This window comes from Piliocolobus tephrosceles, chromosome 20 (genome assembly GCF_002776525.5).
Source record: "Piliocolobus tephrosceles isolate RC106 chromosome 20, ASM277652v3, whole genome shotgun sequence".
NCBI lineage: Eukaryota > Metazoa > Chordata > Mammalia > Primates > Cercopithecidae > Piliocolobus > Piliocolobus tephrosceles.
The window spans coordinates 36,709,293-36,723,958 of NC_045453.1; the positions used below are offsets into that span (position 1 = coordinate 36,709,293).

Genomic DNA, 14,666 nt, shown 5'->3' on the forward strand with positions numbered 1-14,666 from the left:
TGAGACGGAGTCTCGCTCTGTCGCCCAGGCTGGAGTGCAGTGGCCGCATCTCAGCTCACTGCAAGCTCCGCCTCCCGGGTTTACGCCATTCTCCTGCCTCAGCCTCCCGAGTAGCTGGGACTACAGGCACCCGCCACCTCGCCCGGCTAGTTTTTTTGTATTTTTTAGTAGAGACGGGGTTTCACCGTGTTAGCCAAGATGGTCTCGATCTCCTGACCTCGTGATCCGCCCGTCTCGGCCTCCCAAAGTGCTGGGATTACAGGCTTGAGCCACCGCGCCCGGCCCTGTCTTTTTTTAAATAGAAGAGAAAGGCTGGGCTTGCTGGCTCACGCCTGTAATTCCTACACGTTGGGAGGCCAAGGCCAGTGATTCACTTGAGGTCGAGAGTTTGAGACCAGCCTGATCAACATGCCAAAACCCTGTCTCTACTAAAAATAAAAAAATTAGCAGGGTGTGGTGGTGCATTCCTGTAGTCCCAGCTACTTGGGAGGCTGAGGCAGGAGAATCTATTGAACCTGGGAGGTGGAGGTTGCAGTGAGCGGAGATCGTGGCACTCCAGCCTGGGTGACAGAGTAATACTCGTCTAAAAAATAATAATAATAAGAGTCAGTGGATAAAAAAGTGGATACACTTTGTTTAGTAAGCGTTTGTCAAGTGCCAAGGAAGTGCATGGCTCCAGTCCTGTGGGACATTTGAAGGCAGTGAGATGCAGCCAGCTTTTAAGAAGAGTATCTTTGTTAAGTGCATTCAACTTGGTTTCTTTGTGTTGTCTTTTAATTTAAAAAGCATAGTTTTTTTTTCTTTTTATTTTATTTATTTATTTATTTTTGAGATAGTCTCAAAAAAAAAAAAGAGAAAATATAAAGAATAGAGACGGCCGTGTGTGGTGGCTCAAGCCTGTAATCCCAGCACTTTGGGAGGCCGAGACAGGTGGATCATGCGGTCAGGAGATCGAGACCATCCTGGCTAACACAGTGAAACCCTGTCTCTACTAAAAATACAAAAAATTAGCCGGATACGGTGGCGGGCACCTCTAGTCCCAGCTACTCAGGAGGCTGAGGTGGGAGAATGGCGTGAACCCGGGAGGCGGAGTTTGCAGTGAGCCGAGATAGCACCACTGCACTCCAGCCTGGGCAACAGAGCCAAAAAAAAAAAAAAAAAAAAAAAAAGAATAGAGACGGGGTTTCACCATATTGGCCAGGCTGGTCTTGAATTCCTGACCTCAGGTGATCCACCCGCCTCAGCCTCCCAAAGGGCTGGGATTACAGGCATGAACCACCACGCCTGGCCAGTTTTTCTTTTATTTAAAAAAAAAAAAAAAAAATTTTTTTTGGCCAGGTGTGGTGGCTCACGCCTGTAAACTCCTGGGTTCAAGTGATTCTCCTGCCTCAGCCTCCCAAGTAGCTGGGACTACAGGCAGGTGCCACCATGCCAGCTAATTCTGTATTTTTAGTAGAGACGGGGTTTCACCATGTTGGTCAAGGTGGTCTCGAACTCCTGACCTCAGGTGAACCACCACGCCTAGCAGTAAGCTTGTTTCTTTTCAGAATGTTGTGTTCAACTGGGAAAATGTTACAATAATCATGTGCTTGGATTTGGAGAGAATCAAAATAGACTATGTTTACTTATGTGAAATCTTGTAGACTTTTAGTGCAGTCAGGAAGATGCGTTTGATGTGAAGAAAAAACAGTGGCTGCAGGAATTTGAATGTGATCTGGGTGTAGTTGAGGTGTATGGTGGCAGCATACTGCTCTGCAGCTCTCTGCCTGTGATGGCCTCCTGACTGTGGGATGAGAAGTAGGAGGTAAGGAAAGGGAATTTTGTTTTGCTGACTCCCGGAAGGAGCTGAATGACCAGCATGTGCTCCTAGTATGTAATTTTAGCATGTGCCCTGTCAGATGTGTTGAGTGGAAAGTGATGCTTATTGTGTGCATTAACCATATTAAGTTCCTTTTTTTAAAAAAGTGGAAGATGTGGCTGGGTGCGGTGGCTCACACCTGTCATCCCAGCACTTTGGGAGGCCAAAGCGGGCGGATCACCCAAGGTCGGGAGTTGGAGACCAGCCTGGCCAACATGGCGAAACCCCGTCTCTATTGAAAATACAAAAACTAGCCGGCGTGGTGGCGTGCACCTGTGATCCCAGCTACTCAGAGGCTGAGGCAGGAGAATCACTTGAACCTGGGAGACAGAGGTTGCAGAGAGCTGAGATCAGACCATTGCACTCCAGCCTGGGCGACAGAGTGAGACTCCATCACAAAAAAAAAAAGAAAGTGAAAGCTCTGTGAGATTGATCTGCTTTCTTTGTAGCAAGGGTTTCCTGCCTCTGAAGATAATCCTTGGGCTGGCATTTCTCGTGCCCTGAAGCAGCACAGGTGGCATTGGCTTTTCATCTCAGGTGGCCTGAGGTGTGGCCGCCCTCGTCTACTGCCCACGCTGTCCTCACAGACCTTTCAGAGAAGAGGTGTTCGTCTCCAGGGTCTCACCCACTCCCACCTTTGCTTTTGTCCTGCTAGAGACCTCTACCATATTTACTTGGAAGTAAATAACTTACTTGACACTTTGTGGCCTCATTTTGTCTCTGGCAGATATCAACCTGAATTCTCCTAACAAAGGTCTGCTGTCTGACTCCATGACAGATGTCCCTGTCGACACAGGTGTGGCTGCCCGGACTCCTGCTATTGAGGGTCTGACAGAGGCTGAGGAGGAGGAGCTCAGGGCTGAGCTTACCAAGGTGCTGTGGCTTGGCTATGTGTCCTGGGGTGAATTGGAGTTAAGGCTCTCTTGGATTAGTGAGAGGCCAGGGTACTGGCCACGCTTGGGTGATCACCTACCCTGCTCTGTGTTCCCACTGATAACGGGGTTCTCTTTGTATGTGCCCAGCTCCATGCACTGGACTCAGAGCCACCTGGCAGTGGAGATGGGGCGTGACGTCCTTGCCATACCTCTGTGCCTGGCCCTTGCGAAGTACTCCATGAGTAGCGTTCACATACGAACCGCCTCTGAGTGGCCATCCACTGGAGTGTCTCTGTTGGAATTAACACTTGAGAATCATTTTTAAAACCCCATGAATCTCTCTGCCCTGGATCTTAAGTTTTCTTTTAAAAATATTTATTTTGACTGGATGCAGTGGCTCATGCCTGTAATTCCAGTGCTTTGGTAGGACAATGTGGTAAAGTGGGAAGATCGCTTGAGCCCAGGAGTTTGAGAGCAGCCTGGGCAACACAGTGAGACCTTGTCTCCACCCCCAAAAATTAGCCAGGTGTGGTGGCAAGTGCCTGTAGTCCTAGCTACTCGGGAGGCTGAGGCAGGAGGATGCTTGAGGCCAGGAGGTCAAGACTTCAGTGAGCTATGATTGTGCCCTGCATTCCAGCCTGGTGACAGAGCAAGACCCTGTCTCAAAAACAAAACAAAAACTTCTTTGTAAAAAGTATTTATGTGATCTTCTTTAAGGGAGAGTCCCTTAACAGTAATATAGGAATTAAGAACAAAAGCCTTGGCCGGGTATGGTGGCTCATGCCTGTAATCCCAGCACTTTGGGAGGCCGAGACGGGCAGATCATGAGGTCAGGAGATCGAGACCATCCTGGCTACCACGGTGAAACCCCGTCTCTACTAAAAATACAAAAAACTAGCCGGGCGAGGTGGCGGGCGCCTGTAGTCCCAGCTACTCGGGAGGCTGAGGCAGGAGAATGGCGTAAACCCGGGAGGCGGAGCTTGCAGTGAGCTGAGATCCCTCCACTGCACTCAGCCTGGGCGACAGAGCGAGACTCGTCTCAAAAAAAAAAAAAAAAAAAAAGAACAAAAGCCTCCAACCATAATTTTTAGTCAAACCAACTGCCAAGAGTTTTCTTTTCACCCTGTGATATAGTTTAATTCCAGAATCTGGGTCCAGGCCTAGGTCTGAGTAGGGTTGCTTGTGCCGCTGGGCCTGAGGACCAAGTTTCAGATCCTGAGGACATCACACAGTTATTTCTAGCCTAGAAGACTAAAGGAGAGTAGCAGGAAGTCCAAGGAGACTTTGCTTTCCATTTTATTTCAGAGTATGCGAGTTTAGAAACTAAACCCACAAGGGTTTTTTCAGAGCTGAATTACAAGATGAAGTTTTTTTTTTTTTTTTTAAGTCGTTTTTTTGAGTCAGAGTCTCTTCTTTGTCGCCCAGGCTGGAGTGCAGTGGCGCGATCTCAGCTCACTGCAACCTCCGCCTCCCGGGTTCACGCCATTCTCCTACATCAGCCTCCCAAGTAGCTGGGATTACAGGCGCCCGCCGCCACGCCTGGCTAATTTTTTGTATTTTTAGTAGAGACGGGGTTTCTTTCTATTTTTTTTTTTTTTTTTTTTTTTGAGACGGAGTCTCTCTCTGTCGTAGCCCAGGCTGGAGTGCAGTGGCCGCATCTCAGCTCACTGCAAGCTCCGCCTCCCGGGTTTACACCATTCTCCTGCCTCAGCCTCCCAAGTAGCTGGGACTACAGGCGCCCGCCACCTCGCCTGGCTAGTTTTTTGTATTTTTTTTTAGTAGAGACGGGGTTTCACCGTGTTAGCCAAGATGGTCTTGATCTCCTGACCTCGTGATCCGCCCTTCTTGGCCTCCCAAAGTGCTGGGATTACAGGCTTGAGCCACTGTGCCCGGCCGGTTTCTTTCTTTTTTTTTTGAGTCAGAGTCTCGCCGTGTCGCCCAGGCGGAAGTGCAGTGGCACGATCTCAGCTCACTGCAACTTCCACCTCCCAGGTTCAAGTGATTCTCGTGCCTCAGCCTCCCGAGTATCTGGGATTACAGGCACGTGCCTCCACGCCCAGCTAATTTTTGTATTTTTAGTAGAGACAGAGTTTCAGTATGTTGGCCAGGCCGGTCTCAAACTCCTGACCTCGTGATCTACCCGTCTTGGCCTACCAAAGTGCTGGGATTACAGGCGTGAGCCATTGTGCCCGGCCCCTGCAAGATGAAGTTCTGTATTGCTTTTTTGTTTTGTTTTTTCTTTTTTTTTTTTTTTTTTTTTGGTTTGAGACAGAGTCTCGCTCTGTCACCCAGGCTGGAGTGCAGTGGCCGGATCTCAGCTCACTGCAAGCTCCGCCTCCCAGGTTTACACCATTCTCCTGCCTCAGCCTCCCGCATAGCTGGGACTACAGGCGCCGCCACCTCACCCGGCTAGTTTTTTTTTGTATTTTTTAGTAGAGACGGGGTTTCACCATGTTAGCCAGGATGGTCTCGATCTCCTGACCTCGTGATCCGCCCGTCTCGGCCTCCCAAAGTGCTGGGATTACAGGCTTGAGCCACCGCGCCGGGCATTTGTTTTGTTTTTTCTTAAGACAGAGTCTTGCTCTGTCACCCAGGCTGGAGTGCCGTGGCATAATCTCAGCTCACTGGAGCCTCTGGCTCCCTGGTTCAAGTGATTCTCCTGCCTCAGCCTCCCAAGTAGGTGGGACTATAGGCGCCACCACCACACCTCGGCTAAGTTTTGTATTTTTAGTAGACACAAGAGTTTCACCATGTTGGCCAGGCTGGTCCTGAACTCCCAGCCTCAAGAGTTCTGCCTGGCTCAGCCTCCCAAAGTGCTAGGATTACAAGTGCGAACCACTGTGCCCAGCCAAAGAAAGAGAATTTTTTTTTTTTTTTTTAAAGATGGAGTCTCACTCTGTTACCCAGGCTGGAGTGCAGTGGTGTGGTCTTGGCTCACTGCAGCCTCCACCTCCTGAGTTGAAGTGATTCTCTTTCAACCTCCCGAGTAGCTGGGATTACAGGCACACAGCACCACGGCTGGCTAATTTTTGTATTTGTAGTAGACAGAGTTTCACCATGTTGGCCAAGTTGGTCTTGAACTCCAGACCTCAGGTAATCCGCCTGCCTCAGCCTCCCATAGTGCTGGGATTACACTCAAGAAAGATTTTTTTTTTTGAGTCGTTTTGCTCTTGTTGCCCAGGTTGGAGTGGAATGGCACGATCTTGGCTCACTGCAGCCTCCGCCTCCCAGGTTCAAGCGATTCTCCTGTCTCAGCCTCCCGAGTACCTGGGGTTACGGGAGCCCACCACCACGCCTGGCTAATTTTTGTATTTTTGGTAGAGGCGGTATTTCATCATATTGGTCAGGCTGGTCTCGAACTCCTGACCTCAGGTGATCTGCCCCCCCGCCCCCCCCGGCCTCCCAAAGTGCTGGGATTAAGGAGTGAGCCATTGTGCCCGGCCAAGAAAGAGAATTTTTAAAGAGAAGCTACTCATATATGAGCTGAAGATACTGAGAACTCATTCTAAAGTGGCAAAACTCTGAATGATGCCCCTTTTAGAGGTCTTTTTTTTTTTTTTGAGACGGAGTCTCGCTCTGTCGCCTGGGCTGGAGTGCAGTGGCCGGATCTCAGCTCACTGCAAGCTCCGCCTCCCGGGTTTACGCCATTCTCCTGCCTCAGCCTCCCAGGTAGCTGGGACTACAGGCGCCCGCCACCTTGCCCGGCTAGTTTTTTGTATTTTTTAGTAGAGACAGGGTTTCACCGTGTTAGCCAGGATGGTCTTGATCTCCTGACCTCATGATCCGCCCGTCTCGGCCTCCCAAAGTGCTGGGATTACAGGCTTGAGCCACCGCGCCCGGCCTTTTTTTTTTTTTTTAAGACCTGAGAAAGGTCAAGTTTTCGTTTTCAGGCATCTTTCTGTTACTCAGTTCTAACTACCTAAAGCACAGAAGATAATTTACCTTTAGGTTCATGTAACCGACTCTTGCCAAGGTTTGGAACTCATCTCAGGAACACAAGTGTTTTCCTAAGGGCTTTTTCTCTGTCACCCGGGTCTCTGTCCATCTGCCTTCTCCTCCCTGCATATGGAATTTGATGAGTGCAGACGGTGCCTGGCTGCCAACAGTTCCAGCTTCTATTGTCCCAAGCCCAGACTCAGAGCCCTGAGGGAAAGGGATCCTCACTGTTTTTGTTTGTTTGTTTGTTTCTGAGACGGAGTCTCGGTCCATCACCTAGGCTGGAGTGCAGTGGCACGGTCTTGGCTCACTGCAACCTCTGTCTCCTGGGTTCAAGCAATTTTCTTGCCTCAGCCTCCCGAGTAGCTGGGATTACAGGAGCGCACCACCATGCCTGGCTAATTTTTGTATTTTTAGTAGAGATGGGGTTTCATCATGTGTTGGCCAGGCTGGTCTCAAACTCCTGACCTCAGGTAATCCGCCTGCCTTGGCCTCACAAAGTGCTAGGATTACAGGTGTGAGCTACCGTACCCGGCCAGGGACTTCACCTTTTTTTTTTTTCTTTTTTTTTTTTTGAGAGCAAATCTCGCTTTGTCGCCTAGGCTGGAGTGCAGTGGTGTGATCTCGGCTCACTGCGAACTCCGCCTCCCAGCTTCACACCATTCTCCTGCCTCAGCCTCCTGAGTAGCTGGGACTACAGGCGCCTGCCACCACGCCCGGCTAATTTTTTGTATTTTTTAATAGAGACAGGGTTTCATTGTGTTAACCAGGATGGTCTCGATCTTCTGACCTCGTGATCCACCTGCCTCGGCCTCCCAGAGTGCTGGGATTACAGGCATGAGCCACTGCGCCCGGTCAGGGTCTTTACCTTTTTAATACCATGCCCAGTCCCAGGAAACAGCCTGGCATGAAACAAGCCTGGCATGGTCATCCTGGGCCATTCCTCATGACCACAAATGGACATAGTGATTGGTAGCTCTCCCAGAACCATTTAGCGCCGGGGCATGGGACAGTTCTCTGGAGTCAAGTTCCTAGTACCAGATAAAAACAGATGGCTACTGACTGGGTGCGGTGGCTCATGCCTGTAATCCCAGCACTTTGGGAGGTTAAGGTGGGTGGATCGCCTGAGGTCGGGAGTTTGAGACCAGCCTGACCAACATGGAGAAACCTGTCTCTACTAAAAATACAAAATTAGCTGGGCATGGTGGCACACGCCTGTGATCCCAGCCACTCGGGAGGCTGAGGCAGGAGAATCACTTGAACCTGGAAGGCAGAGGTTGCAGTAAGCCGAGATCGCACCTTTGCACTCCAGCCTGGGCAACAAGAGTGAAATCCCGTCTCAAAAAAAACCCCAAAACCCAAAAACCAGATATCTGCTGTAGACGCTGTTATTCCTAGGACGAGTTAATGCTTCAGTAAGCGGAATGTTCTTGTGTAACTCATGGCACTGTGCATGAGGATGTTAGTCACTTCCTGCAGTAGTGATGGCTCATCATGTCGACTGCATGCTTTGCAGGTGGAAGAGGAAATTGTCACTCTGCGCCAGGTCCTGGCAGCCAAGGAGAGGCACTGCGGAGAGCTCAAGAGGAGGCTGGGCCTCTCCACCCTGGGGGGGCTGAAACAGAACCTGTCCAGGAGCTGGCACGATGTACAGGTCTCTAACGCGTAGGTACCTGCCCCAGGTGCACCCCTGGGGGCTGAAAAGAACGTGCACCACACATGCCCCTGGCATGTGAGGGGCATCGTCATACCCAGGGATGAGTTGCAGCCATGGAGTTGTGTGGCCTGTTTGGAAGAAGCCAGTGAGAGGCTCTGAGCCCTAGGCCCAGGGACTGTGCCTTGTTTTTTCAAAGAGCCTGGTGTCTGCATGTGTCTTATTTATTTTTAAATTTTTGTGCACTTCGTTTATTATTATTTTTTTTTTTGAGACAGTCTCACTCTGTCACCCAGGCTGGAGTGCACTGGCGCAATCTCGGCTCACTGCAACCTCTGCCCACTGGGTTCAAGTGATTCTCCTTCCTCAGCCTCCCAAGTAGTTGGGATTACAGGCGTCTGCCACCACGCCTGGCTAATTTATTATTTTATTTTTTGTAGTTTTCGTAGAGATGGGGTTTCACTATCTTGGCCAGGCTGGTCTTGGACTCCTGACCTTATGATTCACCCACCTCGACCTCCCAAAGTGCTGGGATTACAGGCATGAGCCACCGCACCGGCCTTTCTTTTTTAAATTCTTTTTTGAGATGTTCTTGCTCTGTCATCCAGGCTGGAGTGCAGCGGCACAGTCATTCACTGCAACCTCGACCTCCTGGGTACAAGCGATCCCCCAACTCAGCCCCCTCGTAGCTGGGACTACAGGCGTGCACCACCGTGCCTGGCTAATTTTTTCACATTTTATAGAGACAGGGTCTTGCTTTGTTGCCTAAGCTGGTCCCAAATTTCTGGGCTCAAGCAATCCTCTTGTTTTGACCTCCTAAAATGCTTGGGATTGTGTGTGTGAGCCACCACCCCCAGCCTCTATGTGTTTTAAAAAGGCAGGCACACTGGCTCGTTGTCCGGGTGGACATTGACAGGAAGACTTGTGTTTCAGTGTCCAGACTCAAGGGAGCACTGATCAGGTCTTGAGCAAGGATGGTTTTTCTGTGGTCCTTATTGTGGGTGTGGCATGGCCACAGCCTCTGACCCAGATACGGCCATATGGGCCTGGCGCAGTAGCTCACGCCTGTAATCCCAGCACTTCGGAGGCTGAGGTGGGTGGATCACCTGAGGTTAGGAGTTCAAGACCAACCTGGTCAACGTGGAGAAACCCTGTCTCTACTGAAAAATACAAAAGTTTAGCTGGGTGTGGTGGTGCGCACCTGTGATCCCAGCTACTGGGGAGGCTGAGGCAGGAGAATCTCTTGAACATGGGAGGCAGAGGTTGCGGTGAGCCAAAATTATGCCACTGCCCTCTAGCCTGGGCGACACAGCGAGACTCTGCCTCAAAAAAACCCCAAAAAAACAAATGTATATGACCATAGGGTCCCACAACCCTGGGGCCTCTGACCCTCCATGACTGCATGGTCCTATAACCCTGGGACATCTGTCCCAGTTGTTGCTCAGCTCTCTGAAATTGGGGAATGCTGCTTTCTCACTTGGCCCTGTCCATGTGGCTTCTCTGAAACATACCCTACAAGGTGGGGCAGGCGTGGAATGTTTCCCAGAAGCCATGTCCCTACAGAATGACAGATCAAGTCCCATTTCATACATCTCACATACGAGAAACTCATGGTTTTATCCTAGGACATCGTAAGTTTTGAATCCCAATGGTGTTTTGGAGCTGTGGGCTGTGCCCTTCCAGTCCCCCCACAGCAGTGCTGTTCCCCAAGAATCTCCTCGTGAGAGACCAGGGGCTACTGCCAGGTGACGGAAAAGGGGACGATCAGTTCCGCCATACCCACAGCTCGCCTGGCAGCCTGGAGCCTGCACAGGGCCTGGCTGAGGCAGTGGACCCTGTTTTTGGGCCGTCTGTAGAGTTGATGTTCCTGCCAGCTGGTCCTTCTCTGTCTTCCCTGGAACCTCACCTGCAGTTGGATGCCTGAGTTAAAATTGTTCTTCTAAATAATTCACTGTAGACTTTCTGTTTTTAGCTATGTGAAAACTTCTGAGAAACTTGGAGAGTGGAATGAGAAAGTGACCCAGTCAGACCTGTGAGTGCCTGTGCCATCAGCACCTCCTCCTCCTTCTCTCTGCCTCCTGAGTGCCTGTACCATCAGCACCTCCTCCTTCCTGCTCTCCGCCTCTGAGTGCCTGTACCATCAGCACCTCCTCCTTCCTCCTCTCTGCCTCCTGAGTGCCTGTACCATCAGCACGTCCTCCTTCCTGCTCTCTGCCTCTGAGTGCCTGTACCATCAGCACGTCCTTCCTCCTTCTCTCTGCCTCCTGAGTGCCTGTACCATCAGCACGTCCTCCTCCTCCTCTCTGCCTCCTGAGTGCCTGTACCATCAGCACGTCCTCCTTCCTGCTCTCTGCCTCTGAGTGCCTGTACCATCAGTACGTCCTTCCTCCTTCTCTCTGCCTCCTGAGTGCCTGTACCATCAGCACCTCCTCCTTCCTGCTCTCCGCCTCCTGAGTGCCTGTACCATCAGCACCTCCTCCTTCTTCCTCTCCGCTTCCTGACACTCAGTCGGGGAATTGGGCTGTGCACACTTCGCACAAAGCTTGTTTTGGTATTTGCTGGCTATTTTTTCTTAATACAACTTTTCTTCTCTCAGGTAAACTATCCTTTAGACTATTGTGGAACAGGGAATAGTAGCTGAAAGAAACTCACTCAGCCACCTGACCACACTTAAAACTCCCCTCTGCTTGATATATGCATCCCTTATATAAGAGGCCTGTGCTGGTCCTGGCTGCATTTCTGACTAATAGAGCTCCTTGGCTTCCAGCAGTGCACAAGCTGGATGACACCACTTGGCCTGATTTTGTTGGTGGCGAATTTTTGTGTGTTCTAACCCTAACCCTTTTCCCTGCTTAGCTTCAGCTGTTGGGTTCTCAGAATTCCTTTCCTCCTTTAGGGGTAGTTCTTGGGTAGAGGGCGTGGTGGAGGGCGTGGTGGAGGACGTGCGGGTGGAAATGTGAAGTCCTTGTGGTCTGGGAGGCACCACATTGTCAGAGCATTGGCCAGTGTGGATTCACTGTGGGTAGTTTGATATGTGTGTGTCAGCGGCGTGGTTCAGAGTGACTCCTAATATTTGGAGATCCTTCGGCTGGATAATAGCACTTCATTTACTTGTGTTCTGATCTGATTATAATGTCTTTAAGCTGAGAAGGGGAATGTTCTAAGATAGTCTCTGTGGGATTTTTCTGTCTGTTATTTAGAAGGTAGCGCTGTAATGGTTGCTGCAGAACATGGGCAGAACATCCTCCCGTGTTGGGCTGGAAGGAAGTGGTTGCTGCCGAGCTTGTCTTGAAGGTCCTGGGGGACCAGGCTGGCACTCTGCACGTGGGCCTTTGCGTCTGGTGTCACAGTGGGAAGCTGGTGTCAGAAACTCAGGTGGTTCATGGCACGTTGACCTGGGTGTTTGAGGGACCCTGGTGGGCTGTGTCTTTCGGGCTGCGTTGAACAGTGACCTTGCTGGGCAGCGGGTGTTTCCTAGGTTGGGACGATGACGGTCAGTGATGGACAGTGATAGACAGTAACTTTGCTGGGCAGCGGGTGTTCCCTAGGTTGGGTCAGTGATGGTCAGTGACGGTCATCTGGTCATCCTTGCAGTTTTGGCATCAGCAGACGCACGGTGCAGACTCAATCTGAAAATAGTCTTAGGAGACTTCAGTGCTGTTTTGTAAAACAAACTGACGTAAAGCTGCCAGGATCCTATTTCAAATAAATAGTGTTTCAGAGAGCTTAGTGCAACACTTAGCATCCTGACCCCTCTGGGGAAGCATGTGGCTCAGCATGGAAGCATACGGCCAGTGCGCACCTGGCAGAGGCCATTCCCTGAGTTCTGTGGGGAGAGCTGTCAGACGGACGGTTCCAGAGTAGAAGGTGGTTCTGCCGGGACGGCCCAGGCTGAGGGTGGTAGTTTCTGCCTGGATGGCCCAGGCGGAAGGGATATGGCTCGGGAGGTGGGGCCTGAGGATGTGGCCACCGCGCGTGCTCCTCCTGGCTGGTGCCCCTCCTAGTCAGCTTCAGGAGGTGGGCTGTGGTGTGCCTCCACTGCCCAGAGCTCCTGCAGAGGAAGGCAGTAAGAGCTTCCTTCTTCCTGACCCACATGTCTGTAGATCCTTTCAGCCAGTGGTGCCTGGAGGAGGGACGGGAAGAATGTGGCCGGCGGGTGGAGGATAGCGCTGATGCTTGGCCCCATGAGGCTGCCATGTGGCCACATTCTACTCAGCGGGTCATGTCTGAATGCGAGAGCAGCTGTGTTCTGTGAGTGGTAAAATGATTGCCTGTTGCATTCTATTTATAGGCAGAGCTAACTAAAAACCTCAGGGCTGAGAGGGGCATTGTGTCGATCTTGCAGTTACAAGCTGGTTCACTTGGAGTTGTTTTGGTTGCAGGTGACAGAAAGCACGACTCAAGGTAGCATCAATCAAACAGGGAGGTGGGAGCACTCACCTGGCAGAGAAGTCCCTGCCCCCACTGCTGCAGCCCAACAGTGTGGTCCCGTTTGGGTCTCCCTGGACTAATGGCTGTGGCCAGGGAGGTGGTGTGCTCTGGCCAGGCCTGGCTCACTTGTCCACCCTGAGTGGGAGTGGGGGTAGCCCCCAGAGGAAGACTCAGGAGAGGGGGAGTGCAAGGATGCCCACCAGATGGCCTGTGCTGCCCAGGGGGCAGCTCCTGGCATGGGACAAACGGCTGTCTGTCCAGGGCTCTCTTCCTGGAAGGTCTTAGGAACTCCCAAGTGGGTGCTGGCTGCGGTTGCCCGGCCTGGTGCCCTCAGGTAGAGCTGAAACTAGTTATGGGTACAGATGCTGGCTCTGACCCCTGCCCCTTCCTCCTGGTCCTCTGAGGAATGTGTGTGCCTGCGTGTTTGAGGCTCTCAGAACAGGCCTGCAGCGCTGTGAGCCTTGGAAGGGGACCTCACAGCTGCTGCTGCTACCTCGGAGGCCCAGGATGGGACTGAGAAGGGGAAGGGGGAGGTCAGAGCCGCAGCTGTTGGGCAGGGACCTGCTGTAGGAAGAGAAGGTGGGAGAGGAGCTGGTGGTGGCCTCTGGTGGTGGCCTCAGGCGGTGCAGGTGATGCCCATTGTTTCCAGGGCCATCCCAGTTTGGAGGTTCCTGTTTCCAGAGGAGGTTCCCTTGTGACCCCTCGTTTCCACACCCAAGCAATGCTGAGGGCTGAGGGACCCCCAGGGGCTTGAGTGTGGTTTATGGCACGGCAGGGACTGACCACAGTGGCACATCGTGTCAGTGTTCAATGGTCATTGGGTCCTGAGGGACCCTCAGGACCCTCCTCCTCGTGTGGGTGGTACTTACCCACCCACAGGTCACACTCAAGACCCGCATCTCATTCCGAAGGCTGGGCACAGGCGGCGGTTTTCTCTCCAACTTCGGTTTCCCCATCCCCACTCTTAGGGCACAAATGCAGGTGCAGCTTCCCCATCCCCACTCTTTAGGCACAAATGCAGGTGCTTTGAGGACTTTAGAATCCTCTGCTGCAGGTGACTTTGCTTCAGCGAACCATAGAACGTTCACATGGTTTTATGCATTTTTCAGGGAAAATCAAAGTTAAAGATGTCTTCAGAATTTGCATTTTGGGGCCAGGCATGGTGGCTCACGCCTGTAATCCCAACACTTTGGGAGGCCGAGGCGGACTGATCACGAGGTCAGGAGATCGAGACCATCCTGGCTAACATGGTGAAACTCCGTCTCTACTAAAAATACAAAACAATTAGCTGGGCGTGGTGGCGGGCACCTGTAGTCCCATCTACTCAGGAGGCTGAGGCAGGAGAATGGTGTGAACCCGGGAGGCAGAGCTTGCAGTAAGCCAAGATGGCGCCGCTGCACTCCAGCCTGGGCTACAGAGCAAGACTCCATCTCAACAAAGAAGAATTTGTATTTTTGAAACTAAATGTAGCAGGTCATTAGTTACTTACACCTGATGTTTTATTAATAAAAAAAGAGAAAAGATAAACACAGCCATGGTTCCAGCTGCACGGAGTCTGGATGGAAGGTGTATCCTCTGGGCTGGGTGCGGCGGCTCACACCTGTGATCTGTAATCCAGCGCTTTGGGAGGCTGAGGCGGGCGGATCACCTGAGGTCAGGAGACCAGCCTGGGCAACATGGTGAAACCTTGTCGAAAAGAAAAGAAAAGAAAAGAGAAGAGGGAGAGGGGAGAGGGGAGAGGGGAGGAGAGGAGAGGGGAGGAGAGGAAGAAAAGAGAAGAAGAAAAGAGAAAGAAAAGAAAAAAATAAATAAAATAAAAAATAAAATAAAAAATAAAATAAAATAAAATATAAAAATATAAAATAAAATATAAAAATATAAAATAAAATAAAATATAAAATAATATAAAATA

The 14,666-nt window shown here is 51.1% G+C and overlaps 1 protein-coding gene across 3 annotated transcripts in view; it reads left to right on the top strand.

Moving 5' to 3' along the window:
- Positions 1 to 2,359: 2,359 nt before the first annotated feature.
- Positions 2,360 to 14,666, top strand: part of TPD52L2 (TPD52 like 2) — a 26,519-nt gene continuing 14,212 nt past the window's right edge. Inside the window, exons 1-3 of one of the 3 annotated variants that reach the window (XM_026447246.1) lie at positions 2,383 to 2,731; positions 8,186 to 8,334; positions 10,296 to 10,355. In XM_026447246.1, coding sequence (XP_026303031.1) covers positions 2,630 to 2,731; positions 8,186 to 8,334; positions 10,296 to 10,355 — 311 coding nt within the window. In that variant the 5' untranslated portion in view covers positions 2,383 to 2,629. Of the gene's footprint in view, positions 2,732 to 8,185; positions 8,335 to 10,295; positions 10,356 to 14,666 lie in introns of all 3 variants that reach the window. The other 2 variants (XM_026447245.1, XM_026447247.1) reach the window with 2 other exon arrangements.